The sequence below is a fragment of the Opisthorchis viverrini genome, assembly GCF_000715545.1.
Source record: "Opisthorchis viverrini unplaced genomic scaffold opera_v5_156, whole genome shotgun sequence".
Taxonomy (NCBI): Eukaryota; Metazoa; Platyhelminthes; class Trematoda; order Opisthorchiida; family Opisthorchiidae; genus Opisthorchis; species Opisthorchis viverrini.
The window spans coordinates 838,480-865,559 of NW_008751814.1; the positions used below are offsets into that span (position 1 = coordinate 838,480).

General features: G+C 44.9%; 1 protein-coding gene across 1 annotated transcript in view; it reads left to right on the forward strand.

Annotated features, from left to right (window-relative positions):
- Positions 1 to 6,835: 6,835 nt before the first annotated feature.
- T265_07092 (hypothetical protein) overlaps positions 6,836 to 27,080 on the forward strand; it is a gene marked incomplete at both ends in the record, with an annotated part of 31,353 nt that continues 11,108 nt past the window's right edge. The window contains 3 exons of the mRNA XM_009172530.1: positions 6,836 to 7,115; positions 20,977 to 21,363; positions 26,463 to 26,602. Coding sequence (XP_009170794.1) covers positions 6,873 to 7,115; positions 20,977 to 21,363; positions 26,463 to 26,602 — 770 coding nt within the window. The remainder of the gene's footprint in view (positions 7,116 to 20,976; positions 21,364 to 26,462; positions 26,603 to 27,080) is intronic.

A 27,080-nucleotide genomic window follows, 5' to 3' on the forward strand; every position in this document is an offset into this window, starting at 1 on the left:
CTGCTAACTCTCAAGGCCTAAAAGCGAGGCACCAGAAAGTACTAAAAATTAAACATCTCTTTAGTTCATGTACATACAGGCAAATTATTACCAAAAGCGTTAAAAGAAACTGACATAAATAAACAAGCGCAGGCTCCCCTAGCGGAAGAGAATAAACGGCCCTCAGTCAAGGACAACTAACCGTGAAAGGAGATGCCAAATGCATTTTGTAGAGAAATGCAAGAAAATTTGCGTCACTCTGTTCTGCTGTATCTCTTTTGGCTTCACGTTAGCTGTGATTAATTACACTAAAAAGGCCTTGCAGAAAATGTCAAGTGGTAAGCTGGTAGGATACGTTGTTCGTTCCGGCGGGTACATGGTTTTAGTGGCGATTTTATGTCTTTGGCATCAGGAACGTCGTACTCGGTATTTTCATATTCTTGTAGGACGCAGGCGTTCATTTAGGGGCTTCGCTTTGGTCTCGAACCTATTGAAAGGACATGTACTCTTACGACAGGTACTGACCCTGCAAATGTTGTTGTGGGTACCTAAGGAGAGCCGTTTGTGTGAAGGACAACCGACTTGACAGCTTGCGTGGCTCGGACATTCAGCGACTGAGCTGAAACCCGGAACCATAAGGAGCGGCTTTTGCAACTCAACGGAAATCTCTGAAGACCGTCGATGGACACTCTTCCTCGATATTTAGGCGGCACCGGTTTGAACGTTTCGACAGAAAGTTCAGCCTGCCATTTCAATCATGGATGACACAGAGGTTAACGGACGAAAGCGTTTCTGTTGTTGCAATGAAATTCCCGGGGATCACAGTGCTCACCAATATTCTACGGTGTATAAGCAGGTATCCACAGGTTGTGGCAAATGGCACAAGGTGTGATTTCAAGCCAAGTCGCAGAATCGTACACAAAAATTGGGGAGAATACTCCCTCGATGAGGCCCACGTAATCAGTGTATGCCGGTTGCCAGGCTTATCCCCGGTAGAACAAAGTGGCTGGCGTCAAGCCCTAATGTTTCTTTGCACCTACCTGGCAGTAAGAACAGCATTCAACATGGCCCACTATGCAGGGCTGAAATGTGATGATACGCTACCAGCAACTTCGTTCGCCGGTTGATCACGAAAAACCGATTAGCTTGCCTTATGACTCAAAGACTCAGAAAGCTTAGCGCTGCAACACGAACTGCAAGCACGAAATCCTCCATGATCAACCAATAAACTAGGCGTAAGCTGGATTATCCTGGGGACCCCGAGCACCTTTTTCGATGTTGGTTATCGCCAAGGTGGATGTACGATGCAGTTACGAAATGACCTATGACAGTTGTTTGTCAGTTTGGCCATCGAATGAAGGAGAGGTCATGAAAGTCTTTCAGGACAGAGTACCCACCGGTGAAGAATGACAAGGCGTCCGCGTGTTTGAATTTATCCGCGTCGTAATGCTGCATATGAAAATCGCATCTCAAAACGTGGCCGCCGAAATTTCAACAAGTCGAATAAGCAGACATGCCAGGTTCAGTGCCGAAAATTGACAGGTCGTACTTGTGTTCAGCCACAGAATAAAATCGACCGAAGCAGGTCCTCTCGTGGAAAACGACGACAAAAACTATCGCCAACGTCGTTTTAGTCACCTGCCCATACCAATTGTTTGCTGAACACCAGCAGCCTGAATGCGTGCATAGTTGCCGTAACGCGCTCGTCAGGGAGCGTGTGGAGATCATCAGCACCAACTCTTCGGCTGCAGCAGAAAGTGGTGGGGTCAGATCATTGTGTGTAAGAAGTAGTTTGTATGTGGTGATTGATTTGGGCAGACAAAAAGCAGCTTAACTTTCTTCTGGCACTAACGGGAAACGGTTTCCTCAGAAGACCAATTTAGCCGTAACCAAACCCTGTGCAAGTATGGCAAAAATGGTAAAAGTGGCAGACAAGACCATCGGAAGAACTTGTGGAAACAGCCTTGGAGACGGAACCATTTGAAGGACTTACAAGCTCACCTTGTCCAAGTGTCTAATGGAGGCTTTGGAAACGAACACGAGAAACCTGGCGACCATCAACGAGGAATAACAAGTCTACCGTGGCTGTCAGTCATTTTTCAAACATGTTGACGCACTGAATTAATTAGTGTGAGCAGCTTATCAGCAGACTGGGGAAGAACCAGCGCATTATATGGGCAAGTTTTTGACCTAGAATTTTACCAAGAATCGTGTTCTTTAACTGCCCTTGGATCTTAGGCTTTGCCTCGGCGACAGATGGCAAGAGGGTGTAAGATAAAGTGCTGGTGGTTGGCATGAAGCGTGATCCCATGGCATTTTCTCAAGTTTGCTCCCTCGGGCTTAGCGAAACAGCTGCCACATTCTATACTGGGGAGCAGATAATCGGCTGGCGGATGCACGGAGTTGTGATGCCCAATAACTGGGCCAAAGCAGAGTAATAAATCAGAAAGAATTCGACCAGATTTTTTTTATCACAGTGATCAGTAGCGCCCCCGCGGAATGAGGGGCAGGAGGGGTGATGGCTTGCGCCTCAACAAGCTGGGGACTGGCGACGATCTGCAACGGGAAATTATACAGCTGTTTACCTACGATGAAATATTGAGCTGGCTGTCAGTTGAAGGCTTGATGTATAAACCACTGACCAAGGCCTGTCTGTAATGCCTTCCGGAAGCACCTTCGGCAGCTGTCTGTCGAAGGGGAACATTTGCCAGGCCTACTCGGCCAACCCAGTCAAGGCCAAATAGATTCAGTTCAACGGATGTGGCGGAACGCGGAATAATGCACACTTCCCTCGTGGAAGAGAGCGCGCCCACGGAGAAGGTGGAACTTGACATCACAGGAACCAGTAGCACCCTGAATAACTGTTATCCTGAAGGTCATCCAAGCGTGCAACAAGCTTTACTGACATGATGGAGATCATCGAAGTCGTGTCCGGACCAGAGATTATTGAAGAGCATTTTGGCAACATAGAGTATGTCTGGAAAGTTTCCAGACGACTTTAAGTAGTACTTATCTGTTCTCAGCTTGGAGCATCCGGGACTCGTCTTTGTGGCTGCGAGGCTCCGCGGGTGACATTGAGCGATTGTGACTGGATGTAGATGACTTGGTGGCTCAGGGTCCAGAATTTTCTGCGTCAATGTTGGTTCAAGATACACAGCCCCATAACATGCCAGGCGCGTAATACCTGTGACTACGTTTTCCCCATGCGTTAGAGTTGGCGGGTTTGTCTGATGCCAGAACTTGACGGTGGTGTAAAGTGTGCCAGAACTTGTTGAACTGAAATGCTTGGATGCCTGAAGAACTCCGCAGATGTCGGAATTGCTTGAGTTCCTGGCCAGATCAAAGTTGTGACATGCAGCACGTTGGTCATAGCAGCAGGCTATTGACACACCCAAATTGAGTTCGCCGAAACTATAGGGGTTTCGAAGTTGCTATTCTAATGCGGAGTTAGTCGAATAAATTTGCACCTTCCCGTGACATGTTGCACGTAGCATTTTGTCTAAGTGAGCGAAATGTCAAGGTCATTGATCATCGCCGATTTGCATTTTTTGCCGGTTTACGCGACATAAAACACGAAATCGCACTTTAGTATATTTTGGCGTTCTTTGACGTTCCTGAAGAATACAATAACATCTTAAGAGTATTTAATGTAAATGCCACCCTATGGGATCAGTCGCAGGCGTTTGTNGTGGTTACCACCAACCATAAAGCGGTCCCCACGATGACGGTAGCCGTTGTCGCTCATCTCGACTACCTATTGTAGCTGCCGGATCCGTGTCTATGTGTGACGCTAAGCAAGGTTCCCCACATATGCGCGGCAGCCCAATCCAATGAGCAAGGACAGCCCCTTGTTACTCGTATCTCTACTAGTTTCCACTCATCTCGAATACTTGTTGTAACCGCTAGACCCGCGTTTATGTGCAACGCTGATAATGAGACTGCACCTATGCACAGTAACATAATCCGATGGTCAGTGACGGTCATGTATATCTGCCACCCTCCGTTTCCACCAGGACCTTGCCGGACGATCAGTACGACGCTTGCTACCGCGTACACACAATCAACCATGAACTGACCAAGTGCGACGAATTCCACGGCTTCGGCTCCGTCTGCAGGGATGTCTGCTGCAACGTTAGGTTTTTCATACAAAAGTGGCGAATTTCTGCTCCTTTTGGAGTTAATGCGGACGAAAACAACGAAATGTTTCGCCTGGTACTCTTTCAAAGCGACTTGAAATGCATTGAATGAGAAAAAACTTTGACGGGCTAAATTCTCCACAAAATCACCCTCTTCATTTACGTGCTCAGCCACATCGGCCACTAAAATATGGATATCGCGGCCTTGAATATCGTGGGGATTGAGTAGGTTTAAACAACATTCAACAAAACTGCGGCCGTTTGGGATGATCCCATGCACCCGAAAAATTACCATCAAATGTTAAAACTTTGTGTTAAAGTTTTCCTCCTACGAACCACGGTTTCCGAGAAATTGTGGGTGTGCGTCTAGCCGCCGGCTTGGTCATACGTTGATACGGTGCTAAGGGCCGGGAATAGATTTCGATGAATGCAGTAAAGCAGGTATATCCATAACTGTGCAAACCTGGGGTACTGAAAGTCACGTATATTGACGAGAGCGTCCAGTTTGTCTCCAGACAATGATTTCACTTCGTAACTTTCAAAATTGCCGTTAGCAGTTTGGTATCCATCGAAAGGTTGTCCGACTCCTTTATAACTGGCTTTAAGATGCGAGATTTTGCACTGAAAACATAAAATCCCTCCAAATGTTCAATGCGGCGTTTGCACCGCGTCATCGGACGGCTTATCACGTTGGTTTTATAGGAAGGTCAAGTTATCGAACGCGTCCAATGGCGGCAGACCATGTCATAGAAACTCCGGATGTAGGGTCGAATTGACTTTGGCCTAACCTTCATCCAGTGCCGGGGTGCGTGCCATTCAGAACCCCGAAGGGTCGACTTCTGCAGCGGCCTTCATAATTGACTACCACTTGACGATTCCATGAGCCATTTAATGACGTCATGGTTATCAAAACGCAACACCAGAAATACAACCAGGAAGCAGCTGCATCCTGCGTTGTTTCACAAGTATGTACGTTTCCAAACATTAAATCCCACTTGACCTCGTGATAATTCCCACTCGGTCCATGTACTTTTGACCCTCACTTTGCTCAAATGTACCTGCCACTCACCTTGCCGCAAAGGCCGACCCTACCAAAATTGATATGCTAGTGTGTATGTGTGCGAATGTGCGCTGTTGACATGACCCATGCATGGTCATGCCCCATTTGCTGAGGCTGCCCTGACTTGTTCGAATTCCGCGGGCTCGCACCGCCAATCAGATTCACGGGGCTGTCCACGGAAGCGTCGATCGCAGCCCATAATACAGGGCCAACATTCTGCTCACTGTTTTTCGATGTGTAGATATCGTTACTGCGTTATCCCGGTCGCCAACGGACTTTCGCAAGGGTTGATGTTGCGAACGGAGAAACCTGAAATTTCTTGTGTTTGGGACTTTGCTGTGTGTAACCGATTCTTCCTTTTGACGTTCGGGATAATGAAACCTACGTGTCACTCAAAGTCCCATATCAGGTACCACAACACCGTACTTTAGAAGCGAACATCAATAGAGACTTTCCAATGGACATATACGCCCATGTACTTTGTTCAGTCCCAATTATTTTGTTCGTACATGCATTTAGGCATAAAATTTAAGCCACCAGTCATTTGATCAGAATAACACCCGGCAGTCCAGGGGCAGTTTGTGCCGTTGGTGCACTCGAATACGCCACCCGTCTTTGAAGTAACAGTTCCCAAGCAAAGGAGCATTTTGTAGTCAAAGACCGCGGAATACAGAGCTTTGCCGGGCTGAGTCTTTGCGGAGACCCCCACTGATCGGCTAATCAACGGATTCGATTCTATGGCCGGTCCGGGGGGTTCGGTTGATAAGGTTCCGTAAGCTACTGCACCAGATCACTTTATGAAAGGATCAACCATGATAGGTAACACTGATTTGTTGGAAACTGGCCAACTGTATTACTTGGGCAGACAAGCGCACTGAGTATAGCATAATAAATCAACGTGCAATCTCCAACTTCAGTAGGACTCCAGATCCGCCTCCAAGGTATTTTGCCACGACAGGCGGCATGTTAGTTACTGCTTTAGATAAGGCATTACGAGCGACCAAATCACCCTCTACGGTGATGATCATAGGTGATATGCATTTCCTACCCTAGCACCAGCCACTGAGTGTGTCGGTACTGGCCCTTTTGGCCCGTTTGATAACAGGCTCCCACGTTTGATGAACAGGCTCCAGAAGCCGGCCGCGTGCGTTAGTCTCAAGGCCTTTTGTACTGTTGTGAAATTCAGCCGCCTCTGGTTATGCACAAGTGGCTCACTCAGTGGATTTGCAAAGTCAGTGGCCCGCAAGTACGCTGCCATCCCGTGGTCCAGCGTCTTTCAGTATCCATATAACAATTGGGGGTCAAACTACCGCACGACAACTGGTGCGCCATCCTGCTGGCAACGATTTTCATAGCACACTAATTAAACTATTTCTTATGTATCAACAATGCCCTGGTCTCGCTACTAGTTGTTTGCTACTAGTTGCTACTACTTGCCTGAAATGAACTGAACTCGGGTTGCGAGAAAAGAAAACACCGAGTTCGTGGTACGGCACCGCCAGGGCCTCATTATTGGCACGATAAAAATTTCGGGCTTACAGAAATGATATCAGCATGCTCATCTACTCGTTCACGGCCAGCCGTTAGAGATTTTGGTGTTGGCCTTGAGTAGTCCGTTTTATTGGACCAATCAACAATGGCTCATGTGAGGACATAGGTCGCGGCGTTTCGATACCTGTCGTTAAGTTGTTGGTGTGATGACAACATTTGTTGACGCACTGCGTAAAAAGTACGAAAAGCTCACCGAATGCAATATTTTCGAGAACTATGTACAAAAGAGTCCTAACCGTATCGGCGCCAACCTTTTGTTCCCGGCACGGACGCTTTCTATGGATTGTCAGCAAATAGCGAAGGTGGGCTGTGAGGATGAACTTTTCCGTGCTGCTGGGCATGTAGCTGAACTTGATCTCTCCGGGAATAAGTTGAGTTGCTGGAATGAGGTAGGTTTCGCGTTTCCTGATGGGGTGGCATGTCGCAGTACTCTTTACGCACAACGCAACATTTTTTCACGTAGTTCGGGCATTTTCGTGGTTTGCTCGTCGAATTTGTTTTTGTAGTCCAGTGTCATACGTTCGCTTGAAAAGCACAAGCTAAAACAGATGTTGCACCTTTAAGTTTTCAGCACTGGGCGTCATGTTTATGGGCTTAACAGAACATCCAATAATATGTTGAACTGGGTACTAGATGAGGCGTAAACAACCGCCGGAGGAAGGTTATTCCGCACACCAACTACCCAGAATGAGAAATTCCACTAGAAGTGTGCGCCCTCTTCTTGAAAATTCTCATTTGCAGCATGTGTCATTGGGGTCCATTGTGGAATATGTATCGTCCAAACCTTCTTGAATCAATGCACAACTAAGTCTCACGTCCTCTCAGACGCCGCAGTAGTCAATGGGATCCAGGAATTGGGTGAGCCGAACCCACGAGGAATTTTAAAGGAGGGAAATAGGAAATCGAGTGTCCTGGAGGAATGTATGTTATGATTTGTAGCGGACTAGGACCTTATCAGCGTGTTCAGATAAGTTAACAAGTAAAAGTAACCAATACAAAATCACAAAATTACAATAAGAAAGGAATGAGTAGTCAAATGGGGACTCACGAATGTGTATATCCAACAGTCCACTACACCGATCTAAATGCAGTAACTGGCTGTGAGAGGAAACATTCACTTGTCGGAATTTCCCACAGATGGTTCCGCGTGCGTGATATATTCCACGGTAGGAAAATTATTCGCGGCTAAAAAATGTCACAGGGATTTATTGTGACGTTCAACAGTCGACATAAACACAGAGATCTGCTCTTCAGCAGTCAACAAACAGTTCAACGGAGCGTAAATACACTCGCTGAGCAAGAAGTCAGCAGGTCGCACCGGATAATTGTGTACTCGTAACATTGAAACAAACGTCCTAATACAATGTGAACGACAGTTACAAAGTGTGGTTCAAGTTCAGGAAGAATGGTAAATGTGACAACGGATTACAGACACTACAGATTAATTTCACCGCTTGAAATCGATGGACCGAAAAAATAACAAATAGATGATCCAAGGGGTTGCTTAGAGTTCTTAATGAGTGAAAGGTTGACGTTAGAACGGTGTGGGGGAGAGGATCTGAAAAACGTCAAACGTGAACGTTCGTAAAATTTGATATTGGACATACCCTTGAGACTGCAGGTTAGAAGTTCGTGTCCTAAAAGTTTGTGTGGAGCCATAACTAGAGGAATTCCAGTCATACACACGGGAAATTTTTACGGGAAAGCGTAATCTTGGGAGTACCTGCGCTGATCCTGTGGGCCCGGCGTATCGTCCATAGATTGGCCTAGATCGTCAGCACAGTCCGTACATTTTCGTGCCCTATTAAGTAAAAGTTCTTTGAGGTATCAACGCACACCAATTTGGGCTTCCTAATTAATTCATCGGTAACAGTCAGATCCATTTCAGTTATCATTAATAAGATAGTCCTTTCACAGACCTTTTGGGAATTTCTCAATCTAGGTCGAACCCAGATCTTGAGGTGATGATAAAAAACTAAGCTTGGGAACAATGTGCACAGGGAACTTTTCCAAGCTGATGAGAAAGTTAAAAATGAAGAACCGACCGGAGGGACGAGATGCGATTAGACTTTGTTCGTGAGTACACGTACGAAGATACTGAGGTAGCATTGGGATGAGGAGGCTTATAGATGTTTGCTAATGGTGACACCTGAAGGCACTTCTATTTGAGATATTTGGTACTGGCTCATACCTTGATGCTGCTGGATAGACTGGTCCGAGGTTGGGGGACAGTTGGTGGCATATGGCGCATGGAGACTGGCAACTCAATCGCTAATCTCCCGTAAAAGCGCGTGAGGAGAACCGTTGTGGTCAGAAATGGATGAACAAGAAGGGTGGAGGTTATTATAATCAGTGCTTTTCGAAAATCTCCGGAAGGATCGATTTTCGGTGGCTGTAGCACCGACAAAACAGTGAGACGGTGTATTAAGTGCAGGTAAAGCGGAATAAGTGAAGGTGCAGTGGGAAGAGATAGTTATTTAATAAATGCATGTCAATAACGATTTGTGATTTTCGGTTAATGAAATACCCGGTTAGGAATTCGAATAAGAGTGGAATGATAACTTGACCTCAAAAATCGACCTCACAAGACTGCGACGGTGGGTATCTTGAGAAAGCTGGTTACTCATATTTATTGGCATAAAAAATCCCGGTCTGACATGCGTGAATCCACCATCTCCACCTAGGGTCTTGAAGTGGCAAACAAACTACTGGTATCATTGATTAAGTGGAGTTGATTTCCTTGTTGTTGTTGGGAGTCTCGATAACCTGGCTGGGGCGGGCGATCTTTTAGTAGTTCGATATGAACGACAGGTCTTGTAACAGACAATGGCTATGTAATACTTCACCACCATAATACTCACTTGTTGTTTGCCCAGGGTATTGTTCACCGCGTAGTCCCGAATGGCTGAATGACGCCGCCATGGAGCAATTACCTGGATGGCGGAATGACATCACAAACTACATACAATCTTGGTGGCTACCTGAGTGGTTTTTACTGTGTATTCTCCATTTATTTGAGTGCACATAACAACAAGCCTCCGTTAACTGCGATCTTTTTGTGTCTCTTCAGGGTGTTTGAGAAGTGCTGGTTCGAATGAATTTTCACGCATTTTCTACTTGACTGCACTGTTCATATGGGATTGCTCGCCAGGTTTGCAACAAGCAACAAGCAATCCTCTCTAGCTAAACCAGTTAAGGTATGAATATTGACCACGTTTAGGCACCTCACCTTCAACGGTTCTCAGTTAGGTTCAACACCACTCATCATGCAGATACGGGTTTTCAGTCACCACATCTAAAGAGTATTGAGCCACGAAATTCATCTGTGTTTTCTATCATTTTGCTCGTTCATATAAAACACGTTTGAACAAGTTACACACGTACTTAATCTACTAATGCATAATTTCATATTCGGCTGAGGATAACAACTTGTCGTTATTCTTTAGGTCGACCGCTGCTGTATGCCTTCCAGAATTGCTCACGCCTAACCACAGCTTTAAGGGGCGATCTATTCAGTTGCCGAGCAACAATGTTTCTGATTTAACGCTTTCTTGTGCGAAAGAACGCTTTGATTTAGAACAAAATTAACTCATTTTGGGCACTGGCTAGGTTCAATGTATTTCACGGCTAAGACTTGCTCGATTCACTGGAATGTTTTAAGTCGGTTGACTTTTACAAGACGAGGAGTCAACTCAAAGGACATCCCAATCGTCGTTGTCCATACTTGACGGTCAGAAGCAGGAACCATACAGATTGCAACTCATTCCTGTTACCAGTGACTGATATTTTATGCACCTTGTAGGTCAGGACGTTGACAGTAATGAGCCATGTTTCCAGCTGACCTCTATGGCGTCAGTGCCGACCTCGGCGAAGACTTGAGTTTATGACATTGCTCATCTTCTCGCAATAGCTACAAATGAATCATTTTAGGTGATGTTAACGGTGGGCTGGACTAAGCGATTAAGGTGTCTGCTTACGGATCGGAAGATCTGTGGTTCGAACCCAACTTCAGCACCTCGATTGCTCCCGCATAGGCGTGGCTAACCCTGCAGTATCCCAGCCCTCGTGCTTTCTTTTGCTGACATGATAGCTAGGCACCGAAAGGCTGGTACGTCTGAAAGATTTGATTTTTGATTTGGTACTGCCGGGGTGGTATGGTTAGCTGTAAACTTCTTAGACACCGTTATCGTAATATCTCTTTGGAAACACTCAGAATGTTCCTCGAACACCTTTGGTCAGAAGTCTTGATATCCGCACAACGCAATGGTCAGATCTCGCATCCATTAAAGAGAATGGGGCAAATGGCAGTTTGATCATTTCCGGACTTCGGTCTTCAGGCCCATCTCAGCTGTACGCTACAGGACATTTTAGAATTGGTAGAACGCCAATCTGTCGTAATTGATGCGGGTCCTCACTTCGTCCTTCGCTTGACTATTAGGAAAGATGCAATCATGGGGATATTTGAATATTAGGACGGATTTGCTATATGGAATTTTAGTCTGAAAGCGAAAAATTGTGGGGTAACTTGTTTTATGATGTTTTGTTTGTGATGCTGATTTCGACTCCGACTGGGGCGGTCGGGTGGGACTCGATGAACGAATAGGACTTGTTGCGTTGCTTCCGGACACAGTTGAGTGAAATATTCTGTCCTTGCTAGAGATTTTCTCATCAGGTTACGGTGATTTGTCTTGCTGTTCTGTTCGGAACACGCTCATATAGCTGCAATGTCGTCAACACACTGCGAATGGGAAGAAAGAACCTCCTACAGTAGCGTGCATTTGCAACCTCTCCTGTTGGGATCTATTTCAGCCCACAAACCATCACAAAAGTTTCGATCTGTGTACATTCTTTCTTTTCTTAGTCCGGGGGTTTTTGAATGGGTTGAACAGCTGTATATCCTTATCTTGTTCTTTACACTCTGCTGTTGAGCTTTTCTGGTGGCGTAAGAGCACACCAAGTTAAGCAAACGCCGTTTGCCAGATGGCAAAATTCAATGTGGCCCAGAGGTTATCAACCAAACCTTCACGGGAGTTCATCGATTTGCGATCAATAAATATAAAGTTTGTGCCCATTGCTCTTGAAAACACAACTTTGCTCAGTGATATCCGGGCGTCTGGCGAGATAGTGCATATGTTCGTTTTACTAGTGCGTTAAATAAACCGCTACTGTTTCCCGAATTTGACTGCTCTGCATAGTCTGCATCCCTCTTCGCGTACAGTCCATCTCGATCTTGAACGATCGTCCTTCATCTTTTGAGCCTTAATTGAGAAAGTACTTTCCGGTATGCCGGCAGCACGTGTTGAAGGGCACATCTGGTCGAGACCCGCTAAGTTTAGTCACTCACCCTGTTCTCACGAGGACCAGTTGCTAGACCAGTTTGCCAAAAATTCGGTATCTTGGTTGGTGTATTGACTGTTGATCAGATGGCAGTTTGTCTGTTTGCGAAGTTTGTCAAATGGTTTGTAAACGCTTTATCACTTCGCCTGTGTCCCGGGACTCAACCTACCATTGGTTGAGTGGTATTGCTCAATCACGCGATCAGTTGCCTTCCTGCATTGGGGCCATTGCCTTCGACTTTCCGTTTCCTCACTCTAGTTAGACTGATTCAATAAAAAAAATCGTTCAGCCGTAACACCCTTCCGGTACCTAGCCGCCATGCTACCCGAAGGAAGCACGACGGACGGGATACTGCCAGGTTGCCCAAGCCTAGATAGGGATAATCGAGAGATAGAGGTCTAGTTCGAACCACGGACCTTCCGATCAGTAAATTCGCGCTCTGGCCACTCAAACACATTTCGAGGTGCTGATTATTCCGAATGCTTTTGTTCTCCGTATATTTGCCCAGTAAAAGAAACTGCCCGCTAGGAACGTGTGCGTACGTGTACTTTGTCATCTTTTAAATTCGAATGTTGATGTTTTGAGTGTTCGTTGACAGTTTATTCGACCATCACGTCTGGTACTCGGGTGTAGACCTGTGCAACGGAAGGATTCAACCGGTGATATGCGTTCGCTCCATTACTTTACTAAACTTGGAAATACAAATTATACAGAGCCACTGTGCACCATATTTAATGGAATTTTAGGCCCGGGATATCGGTAGAAGTTTGTCTTCCCTAGTCTCGGAGGTAGGTATCACCGTCCAGTGCCAATTCGAGCCACCGGATTTGGATGTCATTCTCTTCTTCAAGCAAACAAAAGATTAAAACCGGCACTGGACGGCAGATTAACTTGCAAAACTTGGTGGTGATACTTCTAGCTTGTAGTTCCGCACTCGTTTCACTTGCCACTATTGCGAGTTCTCCTGACCTCTTTCCTTTCAGTTTCAAGTTAGAGTAGAAAAATTTCTCTGTCTTTCTCTAGCCAACGCTTGCTTTAGCTTCCAGGTCCCTTGTGGCGTCTATCAGTTTTAGTGTTTTTCCCAATCATACGACCCGCAGAATCCGCATAGCATAGTAGCTGCCTAGAGAAAGTCCGTGTACCACCATACACACGATAATCGCGTGTTGAACACACATGACACATACTAGCCACTCGTTTGCAAACATTGCCACTTTCTTTGTCGTCACCATGTATTTTGAAATAGCCGAACTCAGTACTATTCTTAGGAGACACGAATCCACTTCTTGTAACCGTCTTCAACTTAACTTGTTTAACTTACTTCCGAACAACGTATCAAAACATGACAGGAATAAACTAGCTAGTTTATGGTGAAATATATCTCCGACAAGAGTAAAATGGCCAATCGTTAAACACGTTAAAAGTCTCAGATCAAGGAATAAACTCTACGTTAGTTATTGGGATGTTCGCGTCGTACCTGACGCTTCCAGCCAAAGTATCTGTACGCTTAAATCTTTAAACTATCGACCAGATATCAGCTGTCATTGGTACACGACTTACTCAGATTCCTGGATCAGACGATTTTTCCTAGCTATCACAGTGGATCCGTGATGTTGCGATTGTCGTAGGTAGCCTTGCCTTGACTGGAGTTCAGTATCTCCAATGCTCTTTTCAACTGAGAGATATCATAAACAAGAGGTTCAGCTGGGATTCACTTGAATCCTTCGTTGAAACCAAATTAGTCTACGAATTTGTGTAATCCGCTAATTGTGTGCAGTTTGCGTTCAGTTATAACATAGGGTTGATTGAAACTCGAAGACTGTGCCTACCTGATAAATCAGAAGAAGTGCAAAGCTGGTCATTGTAGGTCGATGAGTTTTTAGCATCCTTATGAGTGGTGGGTTGTTTCTGGACAACGTATCTCAGCCCCTTCAACCACAGCGTCTTTAGTGGTTCGGGTATCTATCTCGTAGCAACAATGCCGAAATAAAGAAGTAAGCCTTGGCCCCTTCACTGTATCTGAGGTATGTTGTCGTCTCCGATAACACCTTAAAACGCGGCCGAATAATGTCGGGAACGTCATGGTGCAGCCCGGTCTGCATATGGTTCACGGAGTACATCACGAGAATCCAAAGTGGATCACAATTTGTGCACATCTGAAAGCCGGTCGTCGTATAGCCGAAAGATTTCCGGAGACAACTAATTTTGTCCAGAAGTAGTTTGTACGAAGTCGCAGGAGTGAGGAGGATATCAACAATGCACAGATAACCTAATTATGCCGTGGTGCAATCCAGTCTGGGACGAAATTGAACACGATTGGTGATAGTGAGCACGCTTACCAAACTTCGGTGCCCACATCTACCTCTAACGATTGTTCACTGTAGGAACAGAAGGTAGTCTCGTTCCGATCACAGTAAAACTGTACCATAGCTCGATAAGGCTGGTTCGAAAGCTATCTTTGGGCGTCGCCTTGATTCACAGAGTTGAACGTAACACAAAATTTGATGGTGCATGCATCCTTGGGCTTTTGCTGCAGTCTTTTATGGTGTTCAAATTAGAACTGCACCACAGAGTAACGATCCGATTCATATAATCGATTAGCTGCACGGTAGACATTTGTTTGAGAAAATGCGCGACAATTAATCATATTCATCACATCACCACCCTCAGTCGTGGTTTAATAACCCCAGGCTTTGAATTGGGAGTGACACTGAACAAAATTATGGTAGTCAAATTTAACAACGTGGTCATTTTGTATTGGAGTACGCTGCGAGTAAAGTTTTCCGTCGGAAGTTTGTACAGTTTTCACTATTCTCAGCTACCTGACTGTCACTTCATATTTGTTGTAAGTACACTCCACCCGGCTTTTCTTATATGTATGGCGTGATTATCTCACCTTTACTTGAAGATGACTGCTTTCTCTACCCACTAGTAGTTTTTTTTGCAGCTAGGGTTTGCTCTCGAGAGAAAGCGGATGATCTGCGTATAACAATACTCATAAGATTGATGAAAATTTCTGGACAGCCCACTGTTGATGTCGCCTTATCCGGGACCCACCAAGTTGACCTACCCACAAATCTCCACCGGTCTCGTTGATACCGAACCGAACATACATGGAGAGGAATGCTTATTTGTATGTTGAAATGGTGTTCGCTGGAGAATTAGTGACGTTTCGTATGAATCTCTCGTTTATGATATCCGGTGCCCCACACAGAGTTAAGTCGATAGTGGGCTACCCATGCACTTTCTTCAACCTTCTGAGTAATACTGTGTCTATGGTTTACTTCGATAGCTTGAATATATTTCCAAAAGAAACGTGATACGACATTTCCGCGACAAATTTGCTCAAATAACACCGCAAACGTGCGGTTCTATTCGAACTTCAGTCAAGTCTTCCGTCACTGCCATCTCCAAAGTTAAGATCCATTTTCCAGGCCGTCTTTTTGCTACAAAGCTGCATATTCGATTTTTAGCTTCTGTGATGACCAGTCTATCAGAGAATGTCAACCCATTGATCATTGTTCTGAAACGTTAGCCGGGAGGAACATCCGAGAAAGATAAGAATTACCACATGAAATGGGCTAAAAACAATTTTAAGGCTCAAAAGTTTCCAAACGAGAATTACTACCAGGTGGGAATAAGTATAAGTTATTGTCAGAAGTGAAGTGACTTCGATTAACACGCCATCAATGCACATACTGGAGCACCTTTGCGTGTGTCACGAAAGCACCAAGTGCTGCTACGTAGAGAATGTAGCTGGATATCCAAATGACTAATGCTTTGAAGTGTATTGGCTACATAGAATAAATATCAGATGGCTCTTCAGTTTGAGTTTACAATAAACCCTGCAGAAAAATCTCATGAGAACCCCCATCTTTGACCTTTGAATGCTTGGAAACGGCCTTTGTGCAAGGGCCACGCCTTCTCAAGTAGCTACCGAAAATATGGTACTTTGTTGCGGAAGATGTATATCCCACACTGTACTTCTAAATGTACCTGTTGCGCGACGAAAGACGTCATAACTGTATCAGCAACAGTTGTAGTGGGCAAAACAGCACAAGAGAAATCACTGGGATAGAAGACAACCTGCTTCATCAGCCTTTGTGTAGTTACCATACTTATTCCTATTGTCGCGAGAAAAACGTGAGTGAAATCATCCTTCGGAGACCCGTAATATGGTTGTTGTGACGCTGGTAAGTCAGACTAAGCGACGTTTGCATTCGCTCCACATGCCCCTTGTATACATCACACTCTCCTAGTACTGAATGTACGTGACCCTTGGACCCGTGGACCTTACTCATGGTCCCTGTTTATTTCAAATTGAGTCTTCGAGGATTGGGTACTAGATACGAAGTCCCAAAAGAGACGGAAGCGGTAGTCGGCTGTTCATGTTTCCTCGTCATTTTTGTGTCTTACAAAGAGACTCCTTCGTCTTTCTGCCTAGCATAGCATATTTCAAGCGAATGGGGATTGACTATCCTTTGGCCTTGGGCAAAGTTCATTCTAGCAACTTAGCCGCACAATTACCAACATGGTCATGCTCCTTGTTGCATGTGACGTTAAACTTAGTACACTACCAGTTGCTGATTGCTCGGCGTTACCACCCTGTTGAGTGTTAGCCTCAGTCAGTGTTTTGCGGCTGAAAGCAAGAAAATTTGAAAGATGGATGGGATTTCACTGGCCGACTCCTGAATGATACATGTACTGAAATAGGTCATCCGAGCTGACGTTAAAATTATGTTTATTTAAGACATCAAGGACGATAGATTCGTGTCGTTGGGTGTGCTCCTACGCTTACGCTTGGTTTTGTGAGGTACCTTAAGAAACATGGATGCAGATGAAATTATACCAAGGTCCAGTTGAAAAAGCATACTCAGTGATGGATGACGAGCGCATACTTCGAAATGAGTTTTACTCTCACTATTTCTAGTCCGCTTCGACTCAGAAAGATCTGATCGTCACACGAAAGAGTCTTACTTAGCAAATCGATAACAAGCCGACCTCGAAGACCAGGGTGCGCACGTTCATTTTTCCAATTTTCTGCGAATTGTTTGTCTGCAAAGACTCCAGAGGAACTACAAATTTGCCATGTGAATGTTGTTTCGATGTGTTCACATATACTAAGGGTATCTGTGAGCTAAATTGCGAACGTCGTGCCTGGAAAAACTTAGCGGCCATATTATTTTGTCGTAGCCACAACCCACTTAACTTATATAGCCGAAAGAACGAAGTTTGCATATGCTCTGACGTACATACCAAGCGGAACAAAGCGATCACTGTTTATCTGTCTCCGATAAGCTATTTGTTCATATGCACTCCTGTCGGGCAGGTCGAAGGTTTTTCATCTCAGCCCACGGGCGCGGTTGCAGCACGCGCATGCCACCACGGTGCAGATTAGTTGAAGGTCTACAGCTACTGGGAACGTTTTTGGTTTTCTTTGTTACCACAACCAAGCCAAGTGTCTTTGGAGGTCTAATTTATTCTCCTATTTAGTCTGCATCAGTAGCCTTCTTGGAGGTGCCCCCACTCATACTTCGCCACGGCAAACCACTTGGTTGAGTCAGTATTGTCTTGTTTAGTCATCCACAAGAATGCCTCAACAAAGGAAACTTATCAGCAGCTGCTTGTGGGAAGTCTCTCAACATCATGTTCCGCCGTATGTAACAGACTGGCTGTCATGCAATAAAAAATGAGACGGCGAATTGTTCTCGGAGTTTTCTATGCAAAGCATCTCTTCCTGGACATCATTTGTATTGTCTACCACAGTACAACTTTGCCCTGCATCCATCCTGGAAAGTGGAAGGAATTGTCTCTCTCTCCGCAGAAGTGACTTTTGTTTTCACCTTTCAACTATATCTGATGCTCCCTGCATTTCACATGCTCCCAACGGTCGATCTAGAGGCACTATGTGGCTAAAGTTTGTCGGACGAAATACTTTGTACTCACAGCACCACTGTATATTCGCTTTATCATTCCCCTGCATCCTGTCTTAATCTGAAATTGTGTTCCGGTAAACAGGCTGGTCGTATTTACATTTTGATTAGCTACACTAAAATCTCATTACTAAGGTGTCAATCCAGTTTAGTTTTCCTTACTTCCACTATCCGTCGCCTTTTTGGAGTTTATCCCAACTCTTTTGTTGACACATTGTTCGCCATCCTAACAACGCACAGTCACTTAACTATCCACGGCACGTTTCCCTTTGTAGGGCTGCCACCAGCTGCATGAGTGACTCATTCCGGTCTGTTCGGAAATCCGTGTTTGACCCAATTAGCCAGGGCGGTCGATAACGTCGCCAGCCGTCTTGTCACACTGCTTATCTCCGAGATTCAACTTGTTGCTCTATGTGAAAAATTCCTGGGGGTATAGTTCTGATACTACCCTTGTTCAGCTGAAGATAACAAACACCTGAGTGTGGGAAAAATTATCAGTTCTACCAGCGGGTTCAACGTCACGCCCAATTTGCTGTTGGGTCCGGTTAATCACTGAATACTGCCGCGTTATTCGTAAAGAAACTTTGTCGAACCACAAACCTTAGAATGCACGGCGCACACTGATCAGTCTGTGAATCACTCGAAGAGCGAAAAATTTAGGTATCCTTATTGGGAATCATTAACAGTGCGCTCCTCATGTTTCAGTTGGTACGATACTTTAGTATCACAGTACATTGTATAGACGCAGGGCAAAAGTACTAGTGAGCTATCTATAAGTTTTCAGCAACCTTATGAGTAGCGTGTCACGTCTGTACAGTGTACTGCGGTACTGGCGAATCGGAACACGGGGTGGCCTGGTGCAGCACATTCAGTTGAAGAAGAACACCATAAACGGGAGATTCCTTTGGATCTTTCAGTTGCTATCTTTCATTATTTGGCTGATTTCATGATACGTTGTTTCTCATCAGCATTACTGATACTCTGTTTCGCCACATCTGCAGGATTTCGTTTGACTGCTTATTTGGCCCAAGACGCGCGCGCCATACCTGTACTGGAACTTCATGTACAGACGCTGAAGGCCATGATAAGTGTGAGACATGAGTTCAGGCATGATACGATCATTGATATTGATCCAGTCGTGCTGATTCACCCCTTTGGGCTGACCTCTCTCATTAACATATGCAAAAGTATTGAGTGATCGGTCTTCTTCTCGTGACCATACGGTATTCACTATTCATGATGCTGACAGTGGCAATGAGGGCTGGCTTTCTTCTCACAACTGAACCTTCGTCTGATGTAAAGGCCTCACCTGAATTCGGCCCGTTGAGATGGTTAAACTGGTCACTGACCTCAGCAAGGTGCAACAAGTCACACAGAAACATGTGAAAACTTGCGTGTGAACTGAAACATAATTTCGTATTTATGGGTGGTACGAAGGATAAGCACTGTTCAATGAACTTTCAGTGATACACTTGTCACTAAATCATCTGATATTCATTGCCGTAAGAAATATTCATAAGAATCCATCTTCCTCGTCGGGGCTATTTCCCGTATGTGTTGTGAGTTCCGTGTGACAGGAGATCACATATTCTTAGGGAAGGACTGTCGTAAACAGCTTACTGGACCTCGTCAAATACTAATTAAGTTTTGATGGGTGACTCAACTGAATCTAGTGGATCTCATCGTGGGCTGTCGAAACGTTTTCAGCAACCCCATGAGTAGTGTGTTACGCCTAGACAGTGTACTGCGACATCTCAAATATGGAACATGAGGCGGCCTTGTGCAGCACACTCAGTTGAAAAAGACCCTCATAAACGAGAGGTTTGGCTGGCGTCTTAAGGGGTTTCTAACCATATAGGGCTTTACGGACAATAAGGTGTAAATCTGTAATTTCAAAGACAAACCAACTTCACTTATTACCTCTAATTGGCCTCAAGTGAACTAATTACCTCACTGGAAACTTGGAAACCTTTGATTACGAGCAGCGATATCTGGCATAGATAGCAATGATTACCTCATTTCCTTTTAACCTATGACCGTTTTCGTACCATCAGGTTAAATTTCGGCCGCTTAGCAAACGACTCATGAGCCATGGAAAATACATAGACTTCTCGATAGCAATCAGCTGGGACGAACGACACATAATCATCTCTTAGGTTGCCACTTATGTTACCGGTAACCGTGTTGCCCTGACGACTCGCCGATCTTACTTGGATTTACAAGGTATAGGAAGATTGCTCTCCGTTATAACAATAAGCGCCTTGAAAAGTTACTGCCAGATGTTTATCAGTTTGTCCTACTCGTCACTAGACCTGTTTACTTCGCAAACGGCCCAGTTACAAACACTGTACGGGTCTAGTGATGGCTCCAGCTGCAGCCATTTTGTTCATGAACAACATTAGCGTCGAGGAAGGGATTGCTAGCATATGCCCTTGGACGTGAATCGGCTAGTAGCTGTCCGTTTGCCAAGTGGTGTAATTTCGGTCTACTTTTCCCTGACTCATCTTCCAACCGTTGGGTGAGGGTTGGCCACTTCGTAGTTCCGTCACATACGATCTACCTCATTGATATAGTTTCGTGGTCGTGGTTGAGTTATGTGATTACCTGACTGCTCCGATAGAAATATGGAGCAGAACCTTTAGTTTTGTTCCACTCTCTGTAGCCTTAAGTGGCATTGCAATGCGTAACTTTACATTGCTTTTTTAGAGTTGATGTACATAGATTCGACATAGTGGAACTTTCGTACTAGTGGAAGTTCCGCAGTTCTACCGGCTGGGACACTCTACTAGTAACGGAGAACAAGGTAGCTTGGCTAGTTTCCCCATATACGGTGTGCTTCACTTGAGTTGGCACAGCTAGTTGCACTGTGAAATTTTCGCTGGCTTCTAAAAGAGCACTGTTTTTCCACATTGGTTTATTTCTACCACCAGTTGAAATTATGTCTAAACGACAGCCTTTCTCGGCCTTTATCTGTTTGCAGATTTTCATCCTGTTGCGTTGCCTCAAAAACTTGGAGTCATTGAACCTGAGCCAGAATCCTCTTGGACCCAATGCGGAAGCAGAACTACAGCGCATCAGACCAGACAGCCAAAGCGGCGAAAATGAGGACGTCATGGATCAATCCGATCCAATCGACATAACCGCTCATCCAGTCAGACATTCACCTAGTGGTAGCCCGATTCTTCGTTTCATGCTGTACGAAACTCCAAGACGAAATTCGCGGGATGCAGTTTCCTTAGATAATGGACAAATGGACGAGAATCGAGAAAATTATTCCCTTCCTGTGAACAATAAGGAAACAAGTTGCGAGATAAAGAAGACACAACTAGACGGACCCGTCGAATTTGACGAGCATTTTATAAAAAAGGTGATTTACTTACACTGCTGTATTTGTATCGGGCTCATATGTCCTGATGGCATTATGCATTTTACCCTTCGTTTTTTCCAGAAAATTTACCACTTAGTGAGGGTGGCGTTAAAACAAGGTCTAGGTTTAACAAGCCTCCTACTCGGAAATGTTGATAGGGTTTTTGTATAATATCAGCCAATCAGATCCTCAGTACGTTATTTTTTCAGTGCACAACGATTGTTCTTATCATCATGCCAATAACTTTGGTTCTTCCTCAGTTTTTCACATTCTGCAAAATCTTGAGAAGGCTTCCGAATGTCCTTCTTCGTGCTGCATTCAAAGGCGGACTTCAAAAACACTGACACCACTTATGTATCTTCGTGAACCTACCTTAATACTTGTCAAGACTGATGTCTTCATCCGATTTACCCGTCTCGATTTTTATTGCCAAATCCGTTTCAATAAATTTCTGCTGAGTGCATCCAAAGTGCCACGTCGAAAGCTGTGGAGTCACCGTCACTATTGCGACCCTGGAATGTATGTTTCTACCACCAACGTCCAATAGGTGACGTGCAGTTGTGACTCTATTTCCCTGAATGTCACATATCTCCTACTCCTCTGCCCTTTATCCATGTGAATTACCGACATTGGTCAGGGATGTGCACCAATTTCATGATTATGTCGTTCTGACTCAGATGATGGTACTTGGAAATCATTGATTGTCCATGGTCTGTGTATATGCCTATTCCTTCTGGGCTGTCATGTGATGCCAGGCGCAGACAGGCCTAATCGCAACCTTGCGCAGAAGCCACAATCAGGCGGTTTCACTTGTAGACTGAGTTTAGTAATGTGATGGACCAAGCATGAGCGCTTGCTTTAATTGGCTACCGACACGGTAATGCACACCTTAGCATGCTTCGTGAGATGGAACAGGCCAGATTAAGGCTAGGGTTGACTTGTCTACGCCGGTGCAATCGTATGATGAGGGATGAAGCGGGAATGCCACGTGCATAAGTCCACTGGTGCCGAAGCGTGAAGATGTCACTGCTTAGCTCGAGGTTATGATGAGGTCTCTTCATCACACTGTTCTTTATGGATCAATGAACTTGTGACCTAGAAATTCGTCGTCTTTGTTTTTTCATTATGATGTTCCTGACCAATCTTGATTCTCTCTTCATTAGTGAGCGAAAATCTGGCAGTTAGAGGCTGCATAAAATGTACACGGTTCGCTGATGATGCCAATCAGAGCTTCTCGATTCGTCACATCAATAACCACTCCATCTAGCCTCAGTTTCTACTTAAAAGTGTCGACAACATTCTTAATGTTTGGATTGCTCGAGGGTTGTATGGATACTTGCCCCTACACCAAATCACAGACCTACTTCACTCAGATAATGCATCCAGCAGCACAAACTAAGATGGCTGGACCATGATGCATTCATCCCAAGTTGGCGTCTGCCGAGTAGGAAGGTGTTTTCAGTGCCTAATTAAGAACGGTGGAAACTTCGAGGTGGATAGAAGACGAATTAGCAGAAGAGGATGGATGATGTGACGAAAAGATAGGCGCTGTTCACCTTCCAGGATTACGCCTACGTGGTCCTGTCTGTGCTTGATTCAATACACGCAAGGATATGGTAACCATTTAATGCCGTTAGCGTTCATGATTTCACGTTCTATCTAAAATATTTGACCCAGTGTTTGAAGCACTGTCCGTGATAGGCTAGTTCTGTTTTCCCTTCCCTGTCCTTTTTTCTTCCTTTACTCAAACAAATTAACAGGATGGTACGGCAGTGAAGCATCATAATTAATGATGAAACTGGGCGAGTGTTGTGACAGGTGAACAAGTGAAACAAAATGTGTGTTCAGTACAAACCATGTTCCACCTGGTTGTCGTAGAGACCTCTTTACCAAGCAATATTTTTTAATGAATAAAGGACTGTACACTGATGTAGGCGGAATCATCGCTTATGCCACTATCATATAGTACCACTGTCATACGACGATCGGGAAAAAATCCTCATTAAAGAGCGGAAAGCTGCGCAGTGGTGATGCTAGACGGGTTGATATTTTCGAGACCAACAATCAAGAGCGGGTTACCGGCATCTTCTAACAACATTGTGATGAACACCTGTGTGGGTCATATGAGAGGAGGAAGTTATCAACGAAATTACCGTATCGTCCATTGCAAACCATTCCCGACACAAACCTAAGCACGACGAGAAACATGCAGTCCGCCATTTTTCGTAGAGTTTGTAGCCGTGTGCAAGGAAGATCAGGTGAACCCCAGTCAGGAAGGCGCGATGAGGATGGAGGCGATCCCATAGTTCAATTGAAGCCACGTTATTTCATGCCGTACTTGCAGCGAACTTTTTTCCAACAGTGATTCGGGACGGAAAACCATGCTTTCTTTGGTGGACCATGGTTGAGTATGCGTACCACATGTTCCAACCACCCTAATATGATACGTTTTATTTGCCACTCTAGCGGTGTACCCACTGATCCGCCCTGGTACAGGAGATGGCCAGCTAACTCTTCTTATGCTTCGGAGTCACCGGCGACCAAATTTTGGAAGCACTGCGATCGGAGACAGCCAATTTTCGCAGACAACTGAGAACTGCTCTTGCCACTGCCTTCTGTATACGGTAGATTAGCCTCGGCAAAATTCGTCTGTGACTGTAAAGTTGACCAAATTTATCACAGGCTTACCCTGTCTCGATGTTGTTTACACTAACTCCATCCTTTAAGGTACAGTCACAGCTTATTTGGCTTCCAAGATGTGTGAACCGGTCAAGAAACTCAAGCACCTCAGTCGGTCGATTAGCCAGTCAGTCGAGTCAAGGACAGCGAAGGATAGTCCGCCGAAAGTTACATCATTTTCCACTCCACTAGAGTGGAACTATTCCTCAAAGATCATCGGGTTCCAGGTGGATTGCGAAAACAAGAGCAGTATCCATCGGTCTTTTGGGCCTGAAATTTATTATTCGTTTTTTTATAATTTGGCTCTGTTCTCGCGTACCTAACTCCTTCCGGCAAGCTGTTGGTCGACATATGCAGTCTTCTGAACTTATGCAGCTCCTTCCGATGCCCACGTGTAAACGATCCATCAACTGTTGAAAAGGATCCATCAAATCCTAGTCAGAGCCTCCCTGTAGCGTCATCCAGGTCAATTATGTGCCTTTTGTAGGTGAGGGAGGACAATGCTGGACCATTTAGGACATCTGGACCATTTGTCTAGCTTTGCTCGCCCGACCAAATAACCCTCAAGCAAAAAACCAACATTGTAAAGTAGCCTGCTCCCCACGAACATTTCGCCAACAATGATTTTGAATGGAAATTTATACCTTCTTTGTTATTCGGCACTTGGGCGTATATAGTCAATTTTCTCTTTACCCTACCCTGCTGAGACACGCTTGTTGCTCTAGCGATTTCAGTCTATTACGAATCGTTCGCTCGTGCACTAATGTTGCTGGCCGGACAACTCCCGCTGTTTTGCGAGGGCATCAGTGCTGAAATATGTGGAGCACATGTAGATTGCAGAGGAGAAATCTGGTAACCGCAACTGTCTCGTACAAATTGTGCTGACAGGCACAAGTTTGCAAGTACTGTATTGTTGTTGCTTGCACCGAGTTCTATCACAGTAGTGTCGCAGCTTCTGTAGAGCTCGAGAGGGTTCGGTGGTTAAGGCGTCAACCTACTGACTGGAAGGTCTCTGGTTCGAAACCACCCCGACATCGCGACTGCTCCCCTCTAGACTTGCAAACCTTAGCGGTATCTCAGCCTTCTTGCTTCCTCGGGGTGACGTGGCAGTTAGACACCAAAGAGGTGCCAGAGCTGAACTGTCGTTTATTTTTATTTAGCTTATGTAACCGCCAAGACTAGTAAAGAGAATAACTTACTCGATCTGTCTAGAAATACCGAGGAGAGTTGGAAAGTATAGGAGCGGTTAGCCTTTGCAACCAGTGCGAATTCTTATTGAAGTGAACGGTCGGATGGCATAAAGTTTGCTATTCATAAGTATCCATTCGGGTAAGGAAGAACCAACTCTTGAACCAGTGCAACTCGGCAACAAATGCAGTCAGCCGAAGTTCACCGTCGATAGCATCCAGTTAACGGTGTCGGAAATTCATTTGCTGTACTAGGATCCTATATTCAGACCTCAGAACCCCGAGCTGATTTTCTCGATAGGGTACCTATTGGTGCAGGAGTTTGAGTGTTTAAGGATGCGATAAAAGTAGAGGACTTGAAGCCTCAGTACTGTCGCTGGTGTACGCTTGTTCGCTTTCTCGGTTTCCCGGTGGACATGCTGGCAGCTTAAACCTATCCGAAAGTATTTATTATGTGAAGACTTTCACATGCTTTCGCTTATCTACTTCAGTGTGTAGAGTGAATAAGTCGACCCGGCTGAAATCACGTGACGGCGATGCGATACAAAGATGATTTCGTTTGCGCGTTTCATGGTCATGTGTGGACCGAAATACCCTCATAATGTTTCATATCTATACGAGAGAACGGTTAAGGTCCATAACCTAATCCTTTGGTTTGAGAGCCTAACGGCAAGGTAGTGATGGATGGCTCTAGGTTACCAGAGTAGTCCAGCTGTGTTCGTCAGACTTTACTCCATGTCACAGCTACCTTATACGTAAACCCCGAATGGTGTATTCGCTTGCCTAGTTACGCACACTAATGCACGGCCAAAAGCGCTAGATTTTTTCAGTGGAGTTCCGTGTCCACCAGTCCTTGCACCAGTCCATCTGTGTATGTTTTTCTCTCACGATAACTGGGAATCGAACTGTTAATTTGGTTTGTCATTACCAACGATCTACAAGCCTTAATTTTACTCATTTGTCCAGGTGTAAACTGATAGATCTTGGTTGTCACCGAGCTTTAGGTTACGGCTTAGTTCATTACATTGCACAGAGTCGCTGTTCTTTCCTTGCCTTGTGTGTCAATTGGTAAGCCAGATTTCATTGAGTTATGCCACTATCTCGTGGAAAATTGGTTTCGGACACTGAAGAACTATAAAATTGTATTCGGGACCACTTTCACCGTGAATATCACTTCTAGGGGTCTTAGCATGTGGGTCAGTCAACCTTTCTTGCCTTCTGTCCATCTACTAGTGTGCCCCACCCATTCGAACTGCTATCGAAAACAACGTTCTCGCCCCAGCATCATTATTTCCGAGGTTGACCGTACTTGCCTTGAATTCAACTTTTATACCTTGGGCTTGGGTTCTGGAACTACTAAATCGATTCCCCAAGTGAGTTGACAGATTTTTGGGTCAACATTTACACCTTGATTCTCTGTCTTGTTGCGAATCAACGCGAATTGATAAGTTCGTTCGTGAATGAGTTCTTTACAGAGTTGAACGGAGTGCTCCTCCTTCCCTTCAAACTGTATTTTATCTGTTGAATAATAGACGAGCATGCAATTGATCCATTTAACTGAACCATGCTTGTAAATAGGGTGCTTATATCTGCCCACAGGCAAAAAAAGGGCTGGATTAATTTGTCGTCTGTATATGTCTTGACATAGTGTCGCGGACTGAATTCCGTTCGTTCATTTAAGCGTTTGTTTGTCGTGTACTTTGCAGTTTTTCACTAGCGTGTTTTTTGCAGTACTCCTTTTTCCATGCTGTGGCCAGAGTTTTCATGGCTCTCTTAGCCGAATCTGCTTGGTTTTGTCACCCCTTTTGTGAAATATTGTTAGTCTTGTTAGTGTTTCCTTTCTTTTGACAT